The sequence below is a fragment of the Nelumbo nucifera genome, chromosome 4 (assembly GCF_055504915.1).
Source record: "Nelumbo nucifera cultivar China Antique chromosome 4, China Antique-T2T, whole genome shotgun sequence".
NCBI classification, from domain to species: domain Eukaryota; kingdom Viridiplantae; phylum Streptophyta; class Magnoliopsida; order Proteales; family Nelumbonaceae; genus Nelumbo; species Nelumbo nucifera.
This window is the reverse complement of record NC_142652.1, coordinates 39,044,098-39,062,081: the sequence shown is the minus strand read 5'-3', so window position 1 is coordinate 39,062,081 and position 17,984 is coordinate 39,044,098. Positions and strand designations below refer to the sequence as shown.

The window sequence follows — 17,984 nt, the reverse complement described above, 5'->3', positions numbered from 1 at the left end:
AGAACCCCAAAGAGTTGTTTAACCTTCGTCATGCTTCACTTAGGAATGTGGTTGAGTGGATTTTTGGGGTCCTCAAGAAACACTTCCCACCCTTGGTTTCTAAGCAACATTACCCATTCAAAGCACAAGTCAAGATTGTCTTAGCATGCTGCAAATTACATAACCATATAATAAGAGTGAACCCATATGATCTTATATGATAGTGAGGCAGCCGAAGGTGCAGATGTTGAAGTAGATGATGGGGTTGATGATACTCAAGTATCCCAGCCATCTCAGCACATCAGTAGAAATGAGTCTGTGAGAGAATGACACCATTTTAGAGAGGATATAGCTAACCAAATGTGGGTAGACTACCGGGGCTCGATCCAGGCGTTGGCATTAATATACCCATGGTTTATCTTTATTTTAGCTATGCGTTGGACTTTGTAATGGAGTTGTATTTTGAATTGAACAACTACCCTTTGTGAATGTTTGATTTGATTGAACTCTTTCTTTATTCTAGCTTTACTAATTTAGCATGCTATATGTTTGGACATTGTTATGTTTGTTAACTGAATTATGTGAGATGTTGTTGGTTTGAATCAGATATGGATACCCAAAATAGTGAAAATGATTGTAGATCTAGTAAGTCCAATATGAGTTGGACTACCGATATGGATAATACACTGATTGAGACTTTGGTAGAACAAGTGGATCTTAGGTATAAAGTCGACAAAAGCTTCAAAGCTCCGGCGTACAATGCATTTGCAAGAGAAATAAGCAATAAATATAGTGTTGAATGTACGCATAACCACATTATGAACTGAATGAAGAAAATTAATAAGAACTTCAGTACCACCCAATATCATCAACTCGTGGGTTTTCCTGGAATGACCTCACGAAGACGATCGATGCAGAGCCTTGGGTTTGGGCTGAATACATCAAGATAACATTCAATGTGATACTTAGAATAAGAATTATAATATGCAGCATATGTTCTCATTAGATTGATCCGTCATTACTAAACAGGGGCATCCAGAAGCGAAGCAGTTTAGGAGGAAGTCCATCCACAACTATGACCAACTTGTCATAGTTTGTGGGAATGACCAGGTAATTGGATCTGGGACATTCACTACTAGGGAAATGAATAGGTGGGGTGCAACCTCAATGAATGAAAGTAGCATGCCATCCATGCAAGAGCCTGTATTTGATGATGTTGGCGAAGGGGATAATGTTGGTGATTCAACCCTTCAGGCCAAACCACTAGAGGAGGGTAGCTCATCTGAGTGGAAGGGGTTAGGGAAGAGGAAGTCCTATGCAGCTGCTGTTGTTGAAGAAGTTCATGACATTGCATGTAGCATAAAGATATTGGCTTCTGCTGTTGAGAAGGGAATCGGTCTACTCCAAAATGAGAAGATCTATGAGGATGTCATGAAACTAGGGAATCATACGGGAAATTGATTACTTATCTGAATGCAAGAGCAGATCAATAGCATTTTATGCATTGGCGCCAGAGCTGAGGAAGGCATGGTTGGAATTGAAGTTGGGCCTTGTTGACTGAACCCCATACTGATATTAACACTTTTTTGGACAATTACCACTTGGTAGGACTTCACAGTTTCATACTAGCTTTTTTTTTGCTTTAAACAGACTTTATTTAGTATGTTTGATGAATTAGTATATGGCCAATAAATATATATTTTGGGAACTGGATTAGATAAACAGGTTTGATGATGAACAGGATCATATCCATTGAAGGTTTGTTTTGGAAATTGGATTAGTATATGGCCATGGCCATGATTAACAGGAACATGTTTAAGTGTATGTTTTGATCAATAGGTTGAATGCTTGTTTTTAATGGGATGTCTATCTCTTTGATGAACAGGAACAAGTTTAAGTGAATGCTTGTTTTGGATGGGATGTCTCTCTCTTTGAACTGCATGTTTTAGTTCATTATATGGGGTGTCTATCTCATTGAATGAATTCTTGAATGGACAAAGGTTCTAGTGAAATGTCAGCTTGCATAGATGATGATGGACAATTTTTCTTATTCCATTCTAATGTGATTGGGTTAAAGGAGTTTTAAGGATATATGTGAATAGTTGTTTGTTTTGAGTATATATTCATCCCATTGGTTAGCAGGTAAATTTACCCCATTATATGGGTCTCATTTGATTCACATGCATTAATGAATGAACAAATCAATGACTCGATGATTATTGGACAGGTTTTCCTAAGCCTTTTGAATGTAGGTTGATAAGATGTTTATCATGTTTCAATGCACATTGTTATCTTAACCACAGGTTTTAATGGCCAAGTACTATGTTGTTTTCTAAGGCCGTTGCACTTGACATGGGCAGAATGTAGCGCCCAAGTGCATCGATTTAGTGGGGCAATTTATTGCTCATACAACACGTACGAAGAAGCCGTACATCAATTTTGCACCTACTATAGTAGGAATTCCACACCGTATAGAACACATCAGCCTAAACTTGAAGAGGAATGTTCTTTCATGCAAAAAATTGATGCAAACAAGGAATCTTTGAGAGAACAAATTCAGCTTGAAAGGTTGATTATTAACTACCTCGTGGTCAGCCTACTAGCCATGATTATATTATATTGTATGAAATGAATGGAACATTGTTTCACCCTTTTGCCATAAAACTATCGTTTTGTCAATTTTGATTGCCACGTGGAAATAGATGAAATATGTATCATATTATATGCCACGTGGCAAAACGTACGTCCATGTCAACAAACATACCTTGTTATTGCATGTGTTGGTGTAAACAATGTCAAGCAATTGAAAACATCACATTGCAAAACTAATCGATTTTTTCAATAAACAAACACAAGAAACTGGTTATTTAGCATATTGTTTCTCGGGAAACAAACACGGAATGTAAATCTAAAAAAAAAATATTTTTTCCCATCCAATTCTTTCTCATCCCATCATTTCTAGTCTCATCCTTTCTCGGTAACCAAACGTACCATTAATTAAGGTATTTTTGTTTCTCATCATTAAATTTCATTAATTAGATCAATGAATACTAATTTTAATGATATAAAAACTTGTACTCTTAAAGCTGATTTGAATCTGGTTTTTTAGATGATATGTAAAGCATCTAAACCAATTGGGTCAAACAACTAAACCCATGATACCATAATTAAATACTAAAATCTAAAAGATAAATACAAATAAAAATAAAGAAAATTTGTAAAAAATGAACATATATATAATATTATATATTCATTATATTGAATAATGATGGAAATAGAATAAAAAATTTAAAATAAACTCATAAATCAAATCACTTTTTTGAACTATTGTTTGGTCAATGAGTCAATCCATGATGCCATAATTATATAATAAAATTTTTGAAAATAGAAAAAAAGAATAAAAATACAAAAAATGAAAAAAATTAGACACATCTTTAATATTATATATTAATCATATTAAATAAAGAAAAGTGTGATAAACACAAATTATTTTTATTAATGATGTAAATGAAATACCAAATTTAAAACCAATATGAAAAAAAGTTGTTTTCCTATCTAGGTGGTGGGTTAAGGGTCCAACATTTTAGATCAAATGTGTCAACCTATGTTGTCACATCTAATAATAAATATTTTTAAAAAGAATAAATATAAAAAATACAATAAAGTATATAAATTTTGTATAAAACACTTGGGAACACCTCTAATATTGTATATTTATCTTATTAAATAAAATAATATGGAAAAGAATAACTATTTTACTATTGATGGATATTGAATACAAAATTTAAAATTGACCGAAAAGCAAAATAGTTTTTTTCCATCATGTGGTGTGTTAGTGGTTCAATTGTCTAGAAATACAATAAATTGTAAAAAAAAAGAGATTTTTTAGGAAAATATGGACACATATTTAATATTACATATTTGTCATATTGAAAATAAATGTGATAAATTCAATTTATTTTTATTAATGATGGAAATGGAATATAAGAAACAAGAAAAAATAGAATTAATTTCTAACTTGTGATCCCACTAATTGGGTTAGATGGTTTAATGATTTAATTAGCTAGGCCACCATGTAGTTGATTATTAAGCCAATGCTATTTTTCAAGCAAGCAATTTGCTGGTAAAAAGACCCAAAATCCTGGTTAGGTAATACGTCAACCAATTTGATCAATCAATTTAACCATAGGACAAAAACATTGATAGAAAACCAATGTTATGAAAGTTGATTGGAACCACATTTCCCTTTTAGTCAAACAAACAATGTGTGAAAAATGAGAATTATTATTAATGGTGGAAATGGATAAAATATAAAAAGAAAAGAACAAAAGAAAATTAATGCCTTATCCATAGCATGTTGATCTTGTCAGATAGGTCAACACTCCAATCCGTAAGGTCATTTGGTTGTTGATCAAATCAAAGATTTTTTTTATTTTCTAATAAGGTGGTTTGAGTTGAAAGATAATCAAGAATATGTTTGGATGATAGGTCAATCTATTTGATAGTCTCTTTCAACCAAAAGTAGAAAACATTGATATTAATAAGCATGTTTTCAAAACTAGATTGGACTAGATGATCAGATCGAAAAAACCAGAATCGGTTAGGTGACCGGTTCCATTTTTCTCCAAAATCAAAATTTTGCCAAAAAACGTTGATTTGGTTAGCAAACCACTGACCTGGGTGGTTGGGCCATTCGAACCGTTTAATGATTTTGACCATTTTTTTATTTTTTTTATCAAAACGGGCCATCCGTTCGGTTTGTTAATAAGTTCACAAGGTTTTTTAAAAACCTTGTTAATAAGTTCACAAAACTAGGTCTTTAAGTTGAAAGATAATAAATCTAATAGTACACTATACTTTAATTACTTATTTTTGTTACATGTGATTGGTCAGTGTAAAGGGGGAAAGATTCCCAATTCATGTTGGGGGATGGTGTTTATTTTGGGGGGGGGGGGGGCTTAAATACATTTAGGGAATTAATATCAATGTTTTCTACTTTTGGTTGAAAACCATGCTTATTAATATCAATGTTTTCTACGTTTGGTTCCCCAAAATGATGGTTTTCAAAACACCATTAATAATGGAAAATTGGAAATAAAATACAACATTTAAAACCAACCTTGTCAGGTTATTATTCAAATCACTTGAGTCAAATAGGCCAATCTATGATGTCATTGTTAATAATAATTTGTTAAATAGAAAAATACAAATAATTACAAAAAAATGGAAAAATGCAAAAAAATGGCACAACTCTTGCATTATATTTGTCATATTACAAGGTTCTCTTGAAGGTAGGCGACTCGCAAACAGTAGAGCCACCCCCTCAAGATGAGCCCCACATGGCTCTAGTAGGAGTAGATGGCCAGTAGTTCTAGGAGCAGGTGTAGCACATGTGCAGCATTTGACCCACAAATGTAGGCCTGGGAGGGTCACTCCCTCGCGATGGCATAGATGTAGCCGCACATGCTTCAAGTCCATCCGCATCACAACACAATTGATCAGCTTGCATGGTGAGTGTAATTCCGACCTATACATGTCTATTTGAAATCAAATGATAGAAGTTGCATTGAACAGAAAAGCAATTACAGAATGACCATTTGCTTCGATGACCTAGTCAAGCCGAACTCTATGGGGAAGCTAAACTGCTTTCAGCTTAAGGCCCCCTCAGGCCAACCTTGAAACATGTTAGCAATAGGTAGACCGATCTAAGTAGGTCGCCCCCCCCCCCCCATCTATCTAGCTCAATAGCATTTTGACACTGCCACCGCCACACTTGAATCGGTCTCAAAGGACGTCGGTATCTCATTGCTGACCTGATAAAAAAGAGAAATGGAGAAGAAGGGGAGGCTTTAGAATTTCCATTCAAGAGGATTTCATAAAACCAATGAAATAGAGAACATGTTGCAATAAATTCAAGTTTTACCGAGCTCGTAGGATTTCAAGTGCACGCCTTTGTGCCAATAAATAGCCCGATAGGTCGGCCAACCCAAAGCGGACTAACTCGACCAACGTTAAGAGCAGGTCACCTCGGGCCTCATCTTCAAAAAAGCTACACCCTTCGTCGAACTGGCCTCGGCTCGAGTGTGGGGGACAACTGATGAGGGGTGATTTGGCCCTCTACTAACCTAGCGACACGTGGCATCTATCTTCGCCACTTGACACCTCAACGCCATGAGGATAGATGCGTATCTCACCAAGTCAAGGAGACATACCCTGGAATTAGTCTAGGGCACCTCATACACAACTCGGGCACCTCGGTAGGGCGGCTAGTTGCACCTCGTCTAGGGCGGCTAGCAACACCTCGTCTAGGGCTGACCTGTGGTACCTCGTCGTTACCGCTCCAAGGGACCTCAATGTGAGGAGCGACCTCTCTCGAGGACTTGCTGACCTGATTGAGGTCTAGGTGGTGACCTAGGATACGTGCTCGTCGACTTCCACCATGGGTGTCCCACCATTCCCGGGTCCTCTAGAGGTCAACTCCCATACTGAATGTTCTGGAGGAAGGTACAAAACCCTATAGTCTGCATGCGAAACTACCACTGAAGACTTCGGACCGATCAGCCACATCTTCTCGGAGATCTCGGACTTGGTGCGTGGAGCTCACGTCAAACAATACCTATATAAAGGTCTCATTTCCAACTTCAAGAGGATATGCAATTTAGCTCTCGCAACTCTCTACCTCTTTCTCTCTTTAGCTCTCTCCAAAATCTCCACTTCGCTGACTTATGCATCGGAGTTCCCACCCCGGGTAAAACAACCCGGGTATTCTGATACTATCTTTTTGCGGATTGACCCGACAAACTCGCCAGTTTGACATCCGAGCTGCCTTCCAGTAGAGAGCTGTCAGATCACGCATCATCAATGGTCTATAGCTTCTTCCTCTTCCCCACAAATTGAGTACAAACCATCAATGGGAGATCCTTTAGTTAACAACAAGGCCTTTGTGGGCAAATGACCATTCAGCATAAGAAACAAAAAGGTTTTAACCTTTGAAGGGATCAAGAGACCCCAAATTTTGCTAAGCATCGGGTTTGGAATTGGACTCTTAAGCCCCTTGAAGTGAAGCTGGCTTTTGTGTAGGCAGATCTAACCGTAAACTTTTCTCTAGGATCTAGACTCCAGATCATCTTGTCAGCCTTAGGCTTGTAGGAGAAGTGTTTTGATACTTAGCCATACCTCCAGAAGAACCAAATCCCAAATTCTGGTTTCTCTCCATACCATTCTCTCAAAGTTAATCATCTCAGAAACTTTAAGATTAAAACCGGGGTTACCATCCTGGTTTACAATACCATTCTTCAGCTAATACCTCTTTTGAGAAGGTGCCTAGCTTCAAGAATACCCCCCACACCCAAGAAATGCCTTTAGAGATTTTGACGTCCCAGAAACTATCTTTTTTTAGATACTTGTTAGTAACCACCCAAACCCAAGATTGTTATTTTCATTAAGAATCTTTCACCCAAGTTTGGTTAGATTTGCCTCATTAACCCAATTAAGGTTTTTTAATCCAAGACCACCCCATCTCTTAGGAGTTCACACTCTTTCCCAACTCATCAAATAAATGGGCTTCTTGCCATTGTTATTACTCCAAAGAAAATTTCTCTACATCCTATTTATATCATTTATAGTATTGCTTAGGATTTTGAAAGCCCTCATGATAAATTAGGGCATCATACTCGTGGTACCATTAGTCATAGTAATTCGACGAGCCAATGATAAGGTGTTTTTTTCCCAATCCGTTAGTCTCTGATTTATTTTATCCTTTAGGTCTTCAAATGTTTCACATCATTTTTGCCATTATTTTCTGAAGTTTTTGAGGGATATTTTTCGAAAACCTAAGAGATGATTTTGAAATTTTTGGGTTTGGTTTTCTCCCCAGTTGTTGGGTTTTTCCTCAGGTTGGGAACAAGGCTGGAAAAAAATTACCTAATTTTAAAGTGGGTTATACTAGGTTAAAGCCTTAAAAGCCTAATGCTATGTTTGTATTTGAAGTTTCCATAGGGAGTTACTGAATTATTAGTTAACTATCTAATAAGCATATCTAAACTAGATTTTACTCAAATCTTCCTTTGCATTGAGTATGCTACTTTATAGCTCAACGTAGATCCCAACCCAAGCGTTTAAGTACTTGGAGCTGGTTTCAGTTTATTTCCAACCCAAATAAAAGTATAAGACATAACTAATATATCCTAGAAATTCCTAGATATACTTAACAGACTATGGAGTAGCTAGAGTTATTCACTTTTCATTTTATCAATTGTGATATTCTATCATAGATAAATAATACAGGAGTTTATCAATATATATAGGACAAGCAAATAGAGTAGTGCCATCCATGGGGCTCAGTGCAAATACAAATATGTTCAGTACAAAACCTTAAACCTTGTATATGTTATTTCTAAACCTTGAATTTACACTCTGCATATTTGTATTTGCACTCTTTCGAAACTGAGCCTATGGAAGGAGTACAAATACAAATATATAGAGTATAAAACCTAATATTTTGTATTATTTTATGTATATTTGGACTGCACATATTTGTATTTGTACTCCTTCCAAACTGAGCTTTATTTTCAATCTTGCATAAACTCCTCAGGAGAAAGGTAGCGATAACTAAGTATTGTTTCTTTTGGTAGTGAACTAAAATGAAATACCAATGCCATTAGGAGGCAGGAAGCATACCAAAGCAGAGCAGTCCCAAAATGCAATCCCATGTCATTCCCTGATTGGGATTATACCTACTTTTCCAGCAAAGATTTTATGAGAAATAATGCTAGGCATGCTTCTACATATAAGTGGTTCAGACAGTGAAGTCATACTCACCTTCAAAGAAATAAGGAGATAAAAGAGCTAGATATCACCATAAAGAGCTTGTCTCGTCTACAAACACTTTTTGAACACTCCATTCAATCAGTGTTCATTAAATTAAGTGTCTCGTAAAAAGTCTGGCACCTGCCAAGATACAAAAAAGATATTGCAGAAATCTGCATAAAATCCTCAGAATCTGATGAACAAAATTCATGGAGAACTTCAAAGTGGCAATTTAGCAAAATGTGTGCCACATTTTAGATTGCCATTTGATTCTTCAGGTTATCTTCCAGGTACCCACTATGCATTACGCCACTACCTAGGCTTTTACTCTAGAATTAAACCAATTGATGATGTCCTTCATAATATCCTCACGTTCAGGTTCAAAAAGGAGATCATGTAAGAATCCTTCATACAATTTGATAGATTTGTCAGTTGAAGAGGCTTCCTCATAAAGTTGCTGAGAAGCTTCAGGGTCAGTAACAGTATCAGCAGTGCCGTGCAGAACTAGAAAGGGGGCACTTAGTTTGCACAGGTTCTGATGCAAGTAGGATGAGATACGAAGAATCTCTGCCCCAGTTCTAATCCTGATGGAACCAGTGTACACTAGGGGATCAGAATACTTAGCCACTAGTGCCTCTGGATCACGAGAAACCGGCATTCCTTTCTTGTTTGCAGCACTGAATTGGTATCTTGGTAACAGAAAGGCGAATATCGGAGCAAGCACCTGCCATAGATGACATAAATGGATCAAAATTGCTATTGAAGACAAACTAATCAGTGAATTGGCAATGAAGTAGATAGCGGCATTTCTTACACCAAAAATTGGATGTGATGGCTGAACTCTAACTGCAGGGGAAGTCAACACCACACCTTCAATGAGGGCTTCAGTCTTTGGGTCTAGTACTGCCTTCAATTATTGTCCATGAAAAAAAAGACAAGAAATAAACTAATAAATGCTAGGTTTATAGGTCAGATGAAACTTTGGTATTTGTTGGTATAGAAGCCAAAATAGTGGAGAATATCAAATAGAATAGCCAGGAAAAAAAAACACACCTTTAAAACAATTGATGCACCTGTTGAGTGTCCAAAGCAAAAGCATGGAAGCCCTGGATTTTCAGCTAAAACCTTCGCAAGAAATGCTTTCTGCAAATGTTGAAATTCATATGTAGATTGTTGAACAAAAAAAAATTCTAGAAAATAGAGTTCAAATCAAAGATCGTACCATATCACTGACAGCAGAGTCTAATGAATGAACATATCCATGCAGCCCATCACTACCGCCATGTCCTGAAGGTAAAAGAGAAAAAAGAAAAAAAAATCAAATGATCAAAATATCAACAAATAAAACGACATGGTGTCATATGCATTTACAATCTATCAAAATTAAGAAGGTTCTTAATGAAATAACTGAAGAAAGATTTTTAAAACATATCTTCATTTTAAACTGAATTATTAAAAACTCAAGTATCAAAGGTTTTCCATCTCGTTTCAACAACACTGGGATTCAGGTTCCAACAGTAAGATGCTGAAACGAACTTTCACAAATATATAACTTCTAATAGTTTTCTTGTCCCTGCTTAGTATTTCTTAACAAAACCTTGAAAACAGTCATCTTAGTTTAAGAGAACATAACCTTATATGATTTATATATCAAGTTTCCCAAATAAAAAAAGTTGCATGTCATTGTTCATTACTTCCCTTGAAAAACTGCATTGAGTTTTATAATTTACACAATGAAATGGCTCAAAACAATCAAAGTTCAATAGTTTGAAAAATAAATTCTAAATCTTTTATAAAGATATTCACTTTCCTTAAATTTTCTGTAGTGATTTGTTCTGGTCCCCTTATGGAAAATCTTGACTAAATAAATCACAATCAAGTTAGTGGACGAGACACGCAGCAAGGACCCTACCCTAGTTGGGATGAACAGGCCTCTAAACAATAGATGGTTAACTGCAAAATTTAGAAGCATGACCCATCTACTATTCAAAGAACCCAAGTTAAACAGTTTGAAAAGTTTAAGTTCCATCAATCTAAATCTTTTACCAAAAGATTTCTCTATTTTTTCATTTTCCCTCAGTTATTTGGTTTCTGTTCTTGATCCTCAGAAGCACCAACCAAATAAATCACAACTATACTAGGAAATGAGACACAAGGCGAAACCACATTACAAATGGAATGGATAGACCAGTTACAGACAAATGGATTGCAGTGAAAAGTAGAAAAGTTATAACCAGAAGGTAGGGATTGAGAGATACGTGATAACATTGTGAGACATACCGATCCAATCCATTCCATAAACTTTATATCCATTAGCATTAAGCTTCCTTGCAAAAGCATTGTATCGGCCACTGTTCCACAAATTGCAAATGTAGGTAAAATGATACGTCAAGTTCTACAAATTTCTGTCACAAGACTTCGAGTTTTTTTATCAAAGAACATATTCATGTACCTGTGCTCATTGAGACCATGTAAAATAACAACCAATCCCCTGCAAAATATAGATTTTAACTATTAGTAGCTATTTATTGATGATTAGGGCCATGAAATTTCATATGTTCCTTGAGAAAGATTAGCAAACTAAAAAATAACAAATAAAAAGACAATAAAGGTTCAATCCCAAAGCATGAACTTTGCCTTAAGTTCTATTTAATTAAGAGAGGTTGTACTTTAGGAGCTCAAACTAGGACAAAGAAAAGGGAAATACAAGATTCATTGGCCATCAAACTAGCCTCAGGTACTAATCAACAACTGTAATCAATTCAAAGAACAAAAATAATATGCATGATTGAAAAGTCAATTAAGGTCGGGAATGGAATCTGGCTCTATGAGTGTATGGGTTCAAGTCTGAGAACGGCCAATTTGTGCAAAATAATTGGCAGAAGTTAGGTCCATATCCAGTCCGTCCACCTATCCCAAGACCCAGATAGCAGGGACAACACTGGATAATGGTAAATGGCATGAAGCACTACTTTTATCCAGTGAAAAAAAAAAATCCTTTTTCATTGTAAATTTGTAATCAACAGAATTCTGCACATACTCAAGTAAATGAGCCTGATGTCCTCTTGAGGATGAGCAAAACAGTGTTGCTTGGGAAATTTTGACATCTCCCTAACTAGATAATTCCCATATGGTTCCAACTAATGAGCTCATCCTCATTGATTGTATAATAACCCCCAGCAATAAATCAGGATTGGTCTCCTCTCTTTGATGATGTCATTTGCCAATGTTGTCTGATGATCCTAAACCAAACTCATGACTTAGGAACCATAAACCTATCTGTATGGTTTTAATGACATCTGAAAAACAAGCAAGTAAAAAGATGGTCGAAGTTGTCCTTACGCTAAATAGAAAGGTGGGTGGTAATATTGAAGGATCAAATGCACTTGTAACTGGTTTGAAGGCAGATTGCAGATGCTTTGGGGCTGATTTGACATGGTAAGTCTTCTATATTCAAGATATAGAAGACTGATGCCCCCATGAAACCAGCATCAAGCAATTTGAGCCCCCCGTCTTCTATATTCAAGATATAGAAGACTGATGCCCCCATGAAACCAGCATCAAGCAATTTGAGCCCCCCGTCCGTCTCCCAAACAAGAACGTGTTACCAACAACCGGGAAGGCAGGAACAGGATGGCTCGATTGTTGGCATTCCTGAGAAAATCATGTGCTGATTGAGAATAGTACCCAGAGTGAGAAATGAGATAATGGAGTAAGCACCATTGCTTTTCTTTGTAACAGCTGATTGAGAATGCTCGGAAGGATGCTTGCGTCCTTAATTGAAGGAGCGAAGATAAGGATAACTCCGGCGATTGAACCAGAAAGACGGAAAATTCCAAAACATGCAAAACAATACACAAAGCTAATAGACATTTACACAGAGCAGAGGTGGAGGAAGAGGAATATGCTTCGTATTACAATCTAGAGAAAGCAACCATGATAGGTTGCAGAAAAAAAAAATGAAAAAGAAAGGCATTATTTTATCCCATCTCCCCTTAAATCAGTTATTCATCTATTCATTCGAAGTGACGATCCAAACAAGAAAAATGAGAGAATCTGTTTGTTCCTAATAAACCACAGACCCAATAAATGTAAAACAGAGAATCAAGAACAGTTGCAGAGGCAGAGGGAACGAATGTGTATTAGTAACAGATACTACAGAAATCACCACGAACTCTAATGAAAAAGCTGCAGCATTCAAGGATTCATCAGAACTACAACCGTCAATCAAAACCAATGACCAAAAGAAATCTAACCAACTAGATAAAGCTTACTTGATCCTAATCGAAACTGGCGCCCATGATTGTGTAAACAGCGTATCACCTCTTGAGGTGACAAAGAACGAAACTTCCCTAACCGACTCATCGCCATCATCCTGCCTCGCCCTCTTGATGGCAAGCGCTCTCCTCGCTGCCACCTCCTGGTCCCCTGTCACCACCGAGTTACTCCTCCTGGGAACCATCGCCGCAGGAACTCGCAAGACTGGCGTCTTCCTGCTGATTTCCTGCTTTTCATCCTTGGACGGTTTCTCTACCGTTGCCGCTGGAGAAATGCTTCGTCTCCGTCCCCGGAAGGGCACTAGCAGGAACAGAACAAACGCATTAATCAGCATTAACAGGCTCTTCAACACCCGTAGTGATAGAAGAGCATTCACTCGTCCACTCGCGCCCGATGTCAGAATCAACGACATCGGCGATTCCTTTCCCTTCCCCGTCGAGTCCATTATCATTGATTTTCCCGCAACCAGAGATAACCTGAATTCAAGGTTCTTCTCTACAGATAGCTTTTTCGTCCTCTTTTTACCATGAAATCGATTACGGAGAACGGCAGAAAACTCGGTTTCACTTTTCGGTAACGTCGGTTTCAAACAGATCATAAAACACAGAACCGAACCACAGAGCAAATAGAATAACAAAAAATCAATAGAGAAGTAAAAAATAAAAGAAAATTCCTCTTCCTAGCTCTGTCCCTGAATTTAGAGGTGTCTGTAGGCTGGGGAGAAAAAACTTCCTCCAAATTTAGAGAACCCCCGAAAACAAATATTTTAAAAATGAAGTTAAAAGGGTATTGAATAAACAATGGAGTGATTCCAGAAGATTCAGTTGATTTCTTCTTTGCAATTTTATTGCCAGAACAGAAGTTGCAGGCTTTGAATGGCGGAGACAAGCTTACAGATTAAAACCCTAATTTAAGAAACCCAAAAAAAGATTAATTCAGGGTTTTTTCTTTTCTTTCTATCGGTCGAATTTGAAGAACGCACTCAAAATGAGTTGTTTCTTGCTCCTCTCTCTCTCTCTCTGTTGTTCTCTGTTGAGAGACTATAAAAAGCGAAGACGAGACGAGGAATCTCTGGCTTTCTTCATCCTCGAAATGATTTTAACTAGAGGGTCATGCTTATGACACGTGTCCCGTACAGAAGAAAATTTCACACGTGGCAGGTATGCGGCGATCTGCCGCCTTTGGTGGGGCTGGAAAAAGTCGTGGCGCTCTACGCTACGACTCCACTCTCCAGGCTTGAGGCTTCGCTTTCGTATTTCATTTTCGGTATCATAGGAATCATCTGTCACTTATTGATACCGTAAACGTCTCGTATAACCAATCAACCGGTATCAATTATTGATTCAAATTCACGCGGATTTCTGATTTGTTAGTTTCGGGTATCGTATCTTCTCGCTATTTATTATCTTATCCGGAAATAACTAAACTTCGACACGTGGCAATAGATAATCTTATTTTTTTCCGGGAGAGTTGACACGTGGATGGCGGTTGTTGACCAATTTTCACGTGGTTTTTGAAGGGAAGGGGTGAAATTTCAAATCTGGGCCGTAACAAGAGGACGAGTGAAGTTGGACTTTGACTGATCAGGTTTACTGCAATAGAGTTCAGAGTTTCGAGAAACTTCTCGAGTAAAATTAAACAACCTTGATTCGTAATTACCAAAATACCCTCTACTCACAACTTACAAAAGCGAGATTCGGGATTCGCTGCCAGCGAAATGCGGCCGACCCAGGTCCAACTAAAACCAGCCCAAGGTTGCTACGGGCTTGGGGCTGGATCATATTCATACGTTCAGAAATCATCAAATCTATCTATATATATAATTAATGGGTATTATCTTTTGATTTTGAATTATTATGAGGAAAATTTATATTTTAATAAAAAAGTTTTAATTGAAATAATAAAACACTTGAAAAGCATATATGAATAGAAAATTTAAGACACCATCTATCTATACTATTATTAAAAGTATGAAATTTTTATTTGACTAAAATACTCCAAATTTTCAATTGGTCCCTCTCTAATTATAAAGATATAAATGTAATTTGAGTAACCACTTGTCTTTTTATTCAAATTCCTCTCATTAAGTCTTTTGAATTTGGTCTCTCTACTTGTGAGGGCACATATATTCCTTATAAAGGTATCTATCTATCTATCTATCTATCTATCTATATATATATATATATATATATATATATATATATATATTAGACTTGTTCATGGGCCGGGCCGGGCCGGGCTTGGGCCAAGCTTTCACTTGTCACTAAGGGAAATATGCTAGGCCCAAGCTCGACCCGACCCGACCAACGGGCCTATAACTTGGGCCCGAGCCCGGCCCTGATAAAAAGCCCGAAGCCAGACTTAATAAAAAAAAAACAATTTTCCCTATTCAAATTAGAATTAAAAATTCAAATAGTTTCTTTTCCTATTTAAATGAACAATGGGCCTACAAGATGGTTTTTTTCCCTTTCTTTTATATTTTAAAACACAATTTTACATTCTTAAATCAAAAAATTTATTCAAATGGACATAATCACATTACTCGCTTTAAGTCTAATAGGTCGGGCCAGGCCGGGCTCGGACCGGGCTATTTTGACAAAACCCGAGCCTGGCTTGAATTTATTGCGGGCCGGGCTTTTTGGCCCGAATTTAAGCCCGCGGGCCTATAACCACGTTCAAGCCCGTCTGGGGGCCGGGCAGGGCCGGGCCGACCCGTCGGGCCACCCGGCCCATGAAATGGGTATTATTTTTTGGAATTTTTATAGACAGAATTTATCTTTTGATTTTGAATTATTAAAAGTATGAAATTTTTGTTTGACTAAAATACCCCAAAATTTTAATTGGTCCCTCTCTAATTATAAAGATAGAAATGTAATTTGAGTAACCACTTGTCTTTTTATTCAAATCCCTCTCATTAAGTCTTTTGAATTTGGTCTCTCTACTTGTGAGGGCACAAAATGTAATTTAAACTACTACATTTCTCCTCATTCAATTTCCTCTCATTAAGTCTTATATTAGAATATTAGTTCTCATTCTTTCATTGAATCTTATATTAATTAACAATATTAAAGAAAAATAAGTGTGACAAAGAATAATTGCTTTTACTATGATATAAATAAAATACAAACATAATACTAACCGAAAAATGGAGTTGCTTTCCTATTTAGGGGACAATCAACAATTCAACCTTTTAGGTCAAAATGTGTCAATCGTTGATGTCATTGTTAAATAATAATAAAAATTAAAAAAAAATCTAAAAATACATAAGCATATAAAAATAGGGCCATTTACTAAAACGCTCCTTATAGTTTCATTGATTTACTAAAACCTAATTTATAGTTTATGTTTTACTAAAACATACATCCCTTATAGTTTGCAATCAATTTACTTAATCAACCTTCTATTAGATGAAAGTGGAAAATGACAGTTTTAATCCTACCATCCATTCAAATAAATTTAATTAAAAGAAATTTAAAAATAAAAATGCTATTTTTGCCCCTAGTAAGACATGGACAACCACTCTATTTTGCTCCATTTGGTCAATTTGTTTGGTATAAAAAATGTTAAGGGTAATTTTGGAATAAACAACCATGGATCCATGTCCTTGAACATTTTCCATTCATTTTAGGGGTACTTTTCGAATAAACAACCATGGGTTTATGCCTTGGAACATTTTCCACTCTTTCCAGATGGCACGTGGCACTTCATCGTCTGAAGTGTCTATAATATGACTCTACAACCATTTTAGTTAGGCTTTTCAACCAATGGGCAACTTACCATTATCAGATTAGAAATGTGGCAATCCATCGTTCGTAGATCTAAACAACTTTTTACGCAAATGGAATAGCTTTGATGCTTGAGGGCATTTAGGGGAAAATAAAAAAAAACGTTGTTTGAGTCCAAATACTCTCTTCTCTGTGTTTCCTCTGTACACATTCTCAATTAGTATATATGATAGATGAAAGGCCAATTAAGTAAATAGGTTGCAAACTATAAGGGGTGTTTTAGTAAAATAAAAACTATAGGGTAAGTTTAAGTAAATTTGTGCAATTAAAAGGGGTGTTCTAGTAAATGACCCATAAAAATACAAAAAAATAAAAAAAAATCAATCCTAGAAAACATTTTGGTACATCTCTAATATCATATATTCATCATATTAAACAAAAAAGTTTGACAAATAAGAATAATTTTGTTTAAAAATAGGAATATAAAAATTGTAGAAAATATATTATTCACTATCATCATCATCATAAAATTGCCATGTGTACATGCATGCTTACTAGATAATAATGGTAATAATGATCTTGATCTATCATGGGAGCAAATCTTTATTTTAATAAAAAAGCTTTAATTGAGATATTAAACCAAACGAACAACATTTATGTATGAAAAGTTTAAGATCCCATCTATACTACTATTAAAATTGTCAATGAGAGTGGAAATTTTCAACTAAAATATCCAATTTTTAATTTGGTCACTCTCTCATTGTAAGAAAAAAAGTATAATTTGAACAACCACTTTTCTCCTCGTTCAAATCCTTATCTTTAAGTCTTATATTTAAGGTATTAACTCTAAGTAACATTCATTGAATCATATTCTTAACTAGAATACCAAATTTGGTCTCTCCAATTGTAAGGCCAACTATGTTGCATGAAGCAAAGTATTGGGCAATCAAGAAACAACATGTCTATAAAATGAGTGTGGCATAAGCGTGAATGCTAAGATGGATGAGTGGAAAAACTAGAAGAATTGGATTAGGAATGAAATCATCCATAAGAACCTAGGAATAACTCTAGTAGGTGATAAAATGAGAGAGTAGACTAAGATGGTTGGGTCACATGCATAGAAAACCACCAACAACTCCAATTAGAAGAAGTGATTTATTACAACTAAAAGGGGCTAGAAGAGTTAGGGATAGA

At 36.1% G+C, this 17,984-nt stretch overlaps 1 protein-coding gene across 1 annotated transcript; it reads right to left on the bottom strand.

Annotated features, from left to right (window-relative positions):
• Positions 1-8,800: 8,800 nt before the first annotated feature.
• On the bottom strand, positions 8,801-14,133 carry LOC104607254 (uncharacterized). Its single transcript, XM_010272851.2, has 7 exons — positions 13,062-14,133; positions 11,240-11,278; positions 11,068-11,138; positions 10,010-10,074; positions 9,841-9,930; positions 9,602-9,694; positions 8,801-9,511 (listed from the first exon to the last, which is right to left on the bottom strand). The coding sequence occupies exons 1-7, from the start codon at positions 13,661-13,663 to the stop codon at positions 9,104-9,106; spliced, it is 1,368 nt and encodes a 455-aa protein (XP_010271153.1). The 5' UTR covers positions 13,664-14,133; the 3' UTR covers positions 8,801-9,103.
• Between the last annotated feature and the right edge of the window lie 3,851 nt (positions 14,134-17,984).

Coding starts and splice junctions, on each gene's coding strand:
- LOC104607254 (XM_010272851.2), bottom strand. CDS start 13,663: ATGATCTGTTTGAAACCGACGTTACCGAAAAGTGAAACCGAGTTTTCT. Junction 11,139..11,239: donor CATGGTCTCAATGAGCACAG/GTACATGAATAT, acceptor TTTGTGGAACAG/TGGCCGATACAATGCTTTTG. Junction 9,931..10,009: donor ACTCTGCTGTCAGTGATATG/GTACGATCTTTG, acceptor CAACATTTGCAG/AAAGCATTTCTTGCGAAGGT.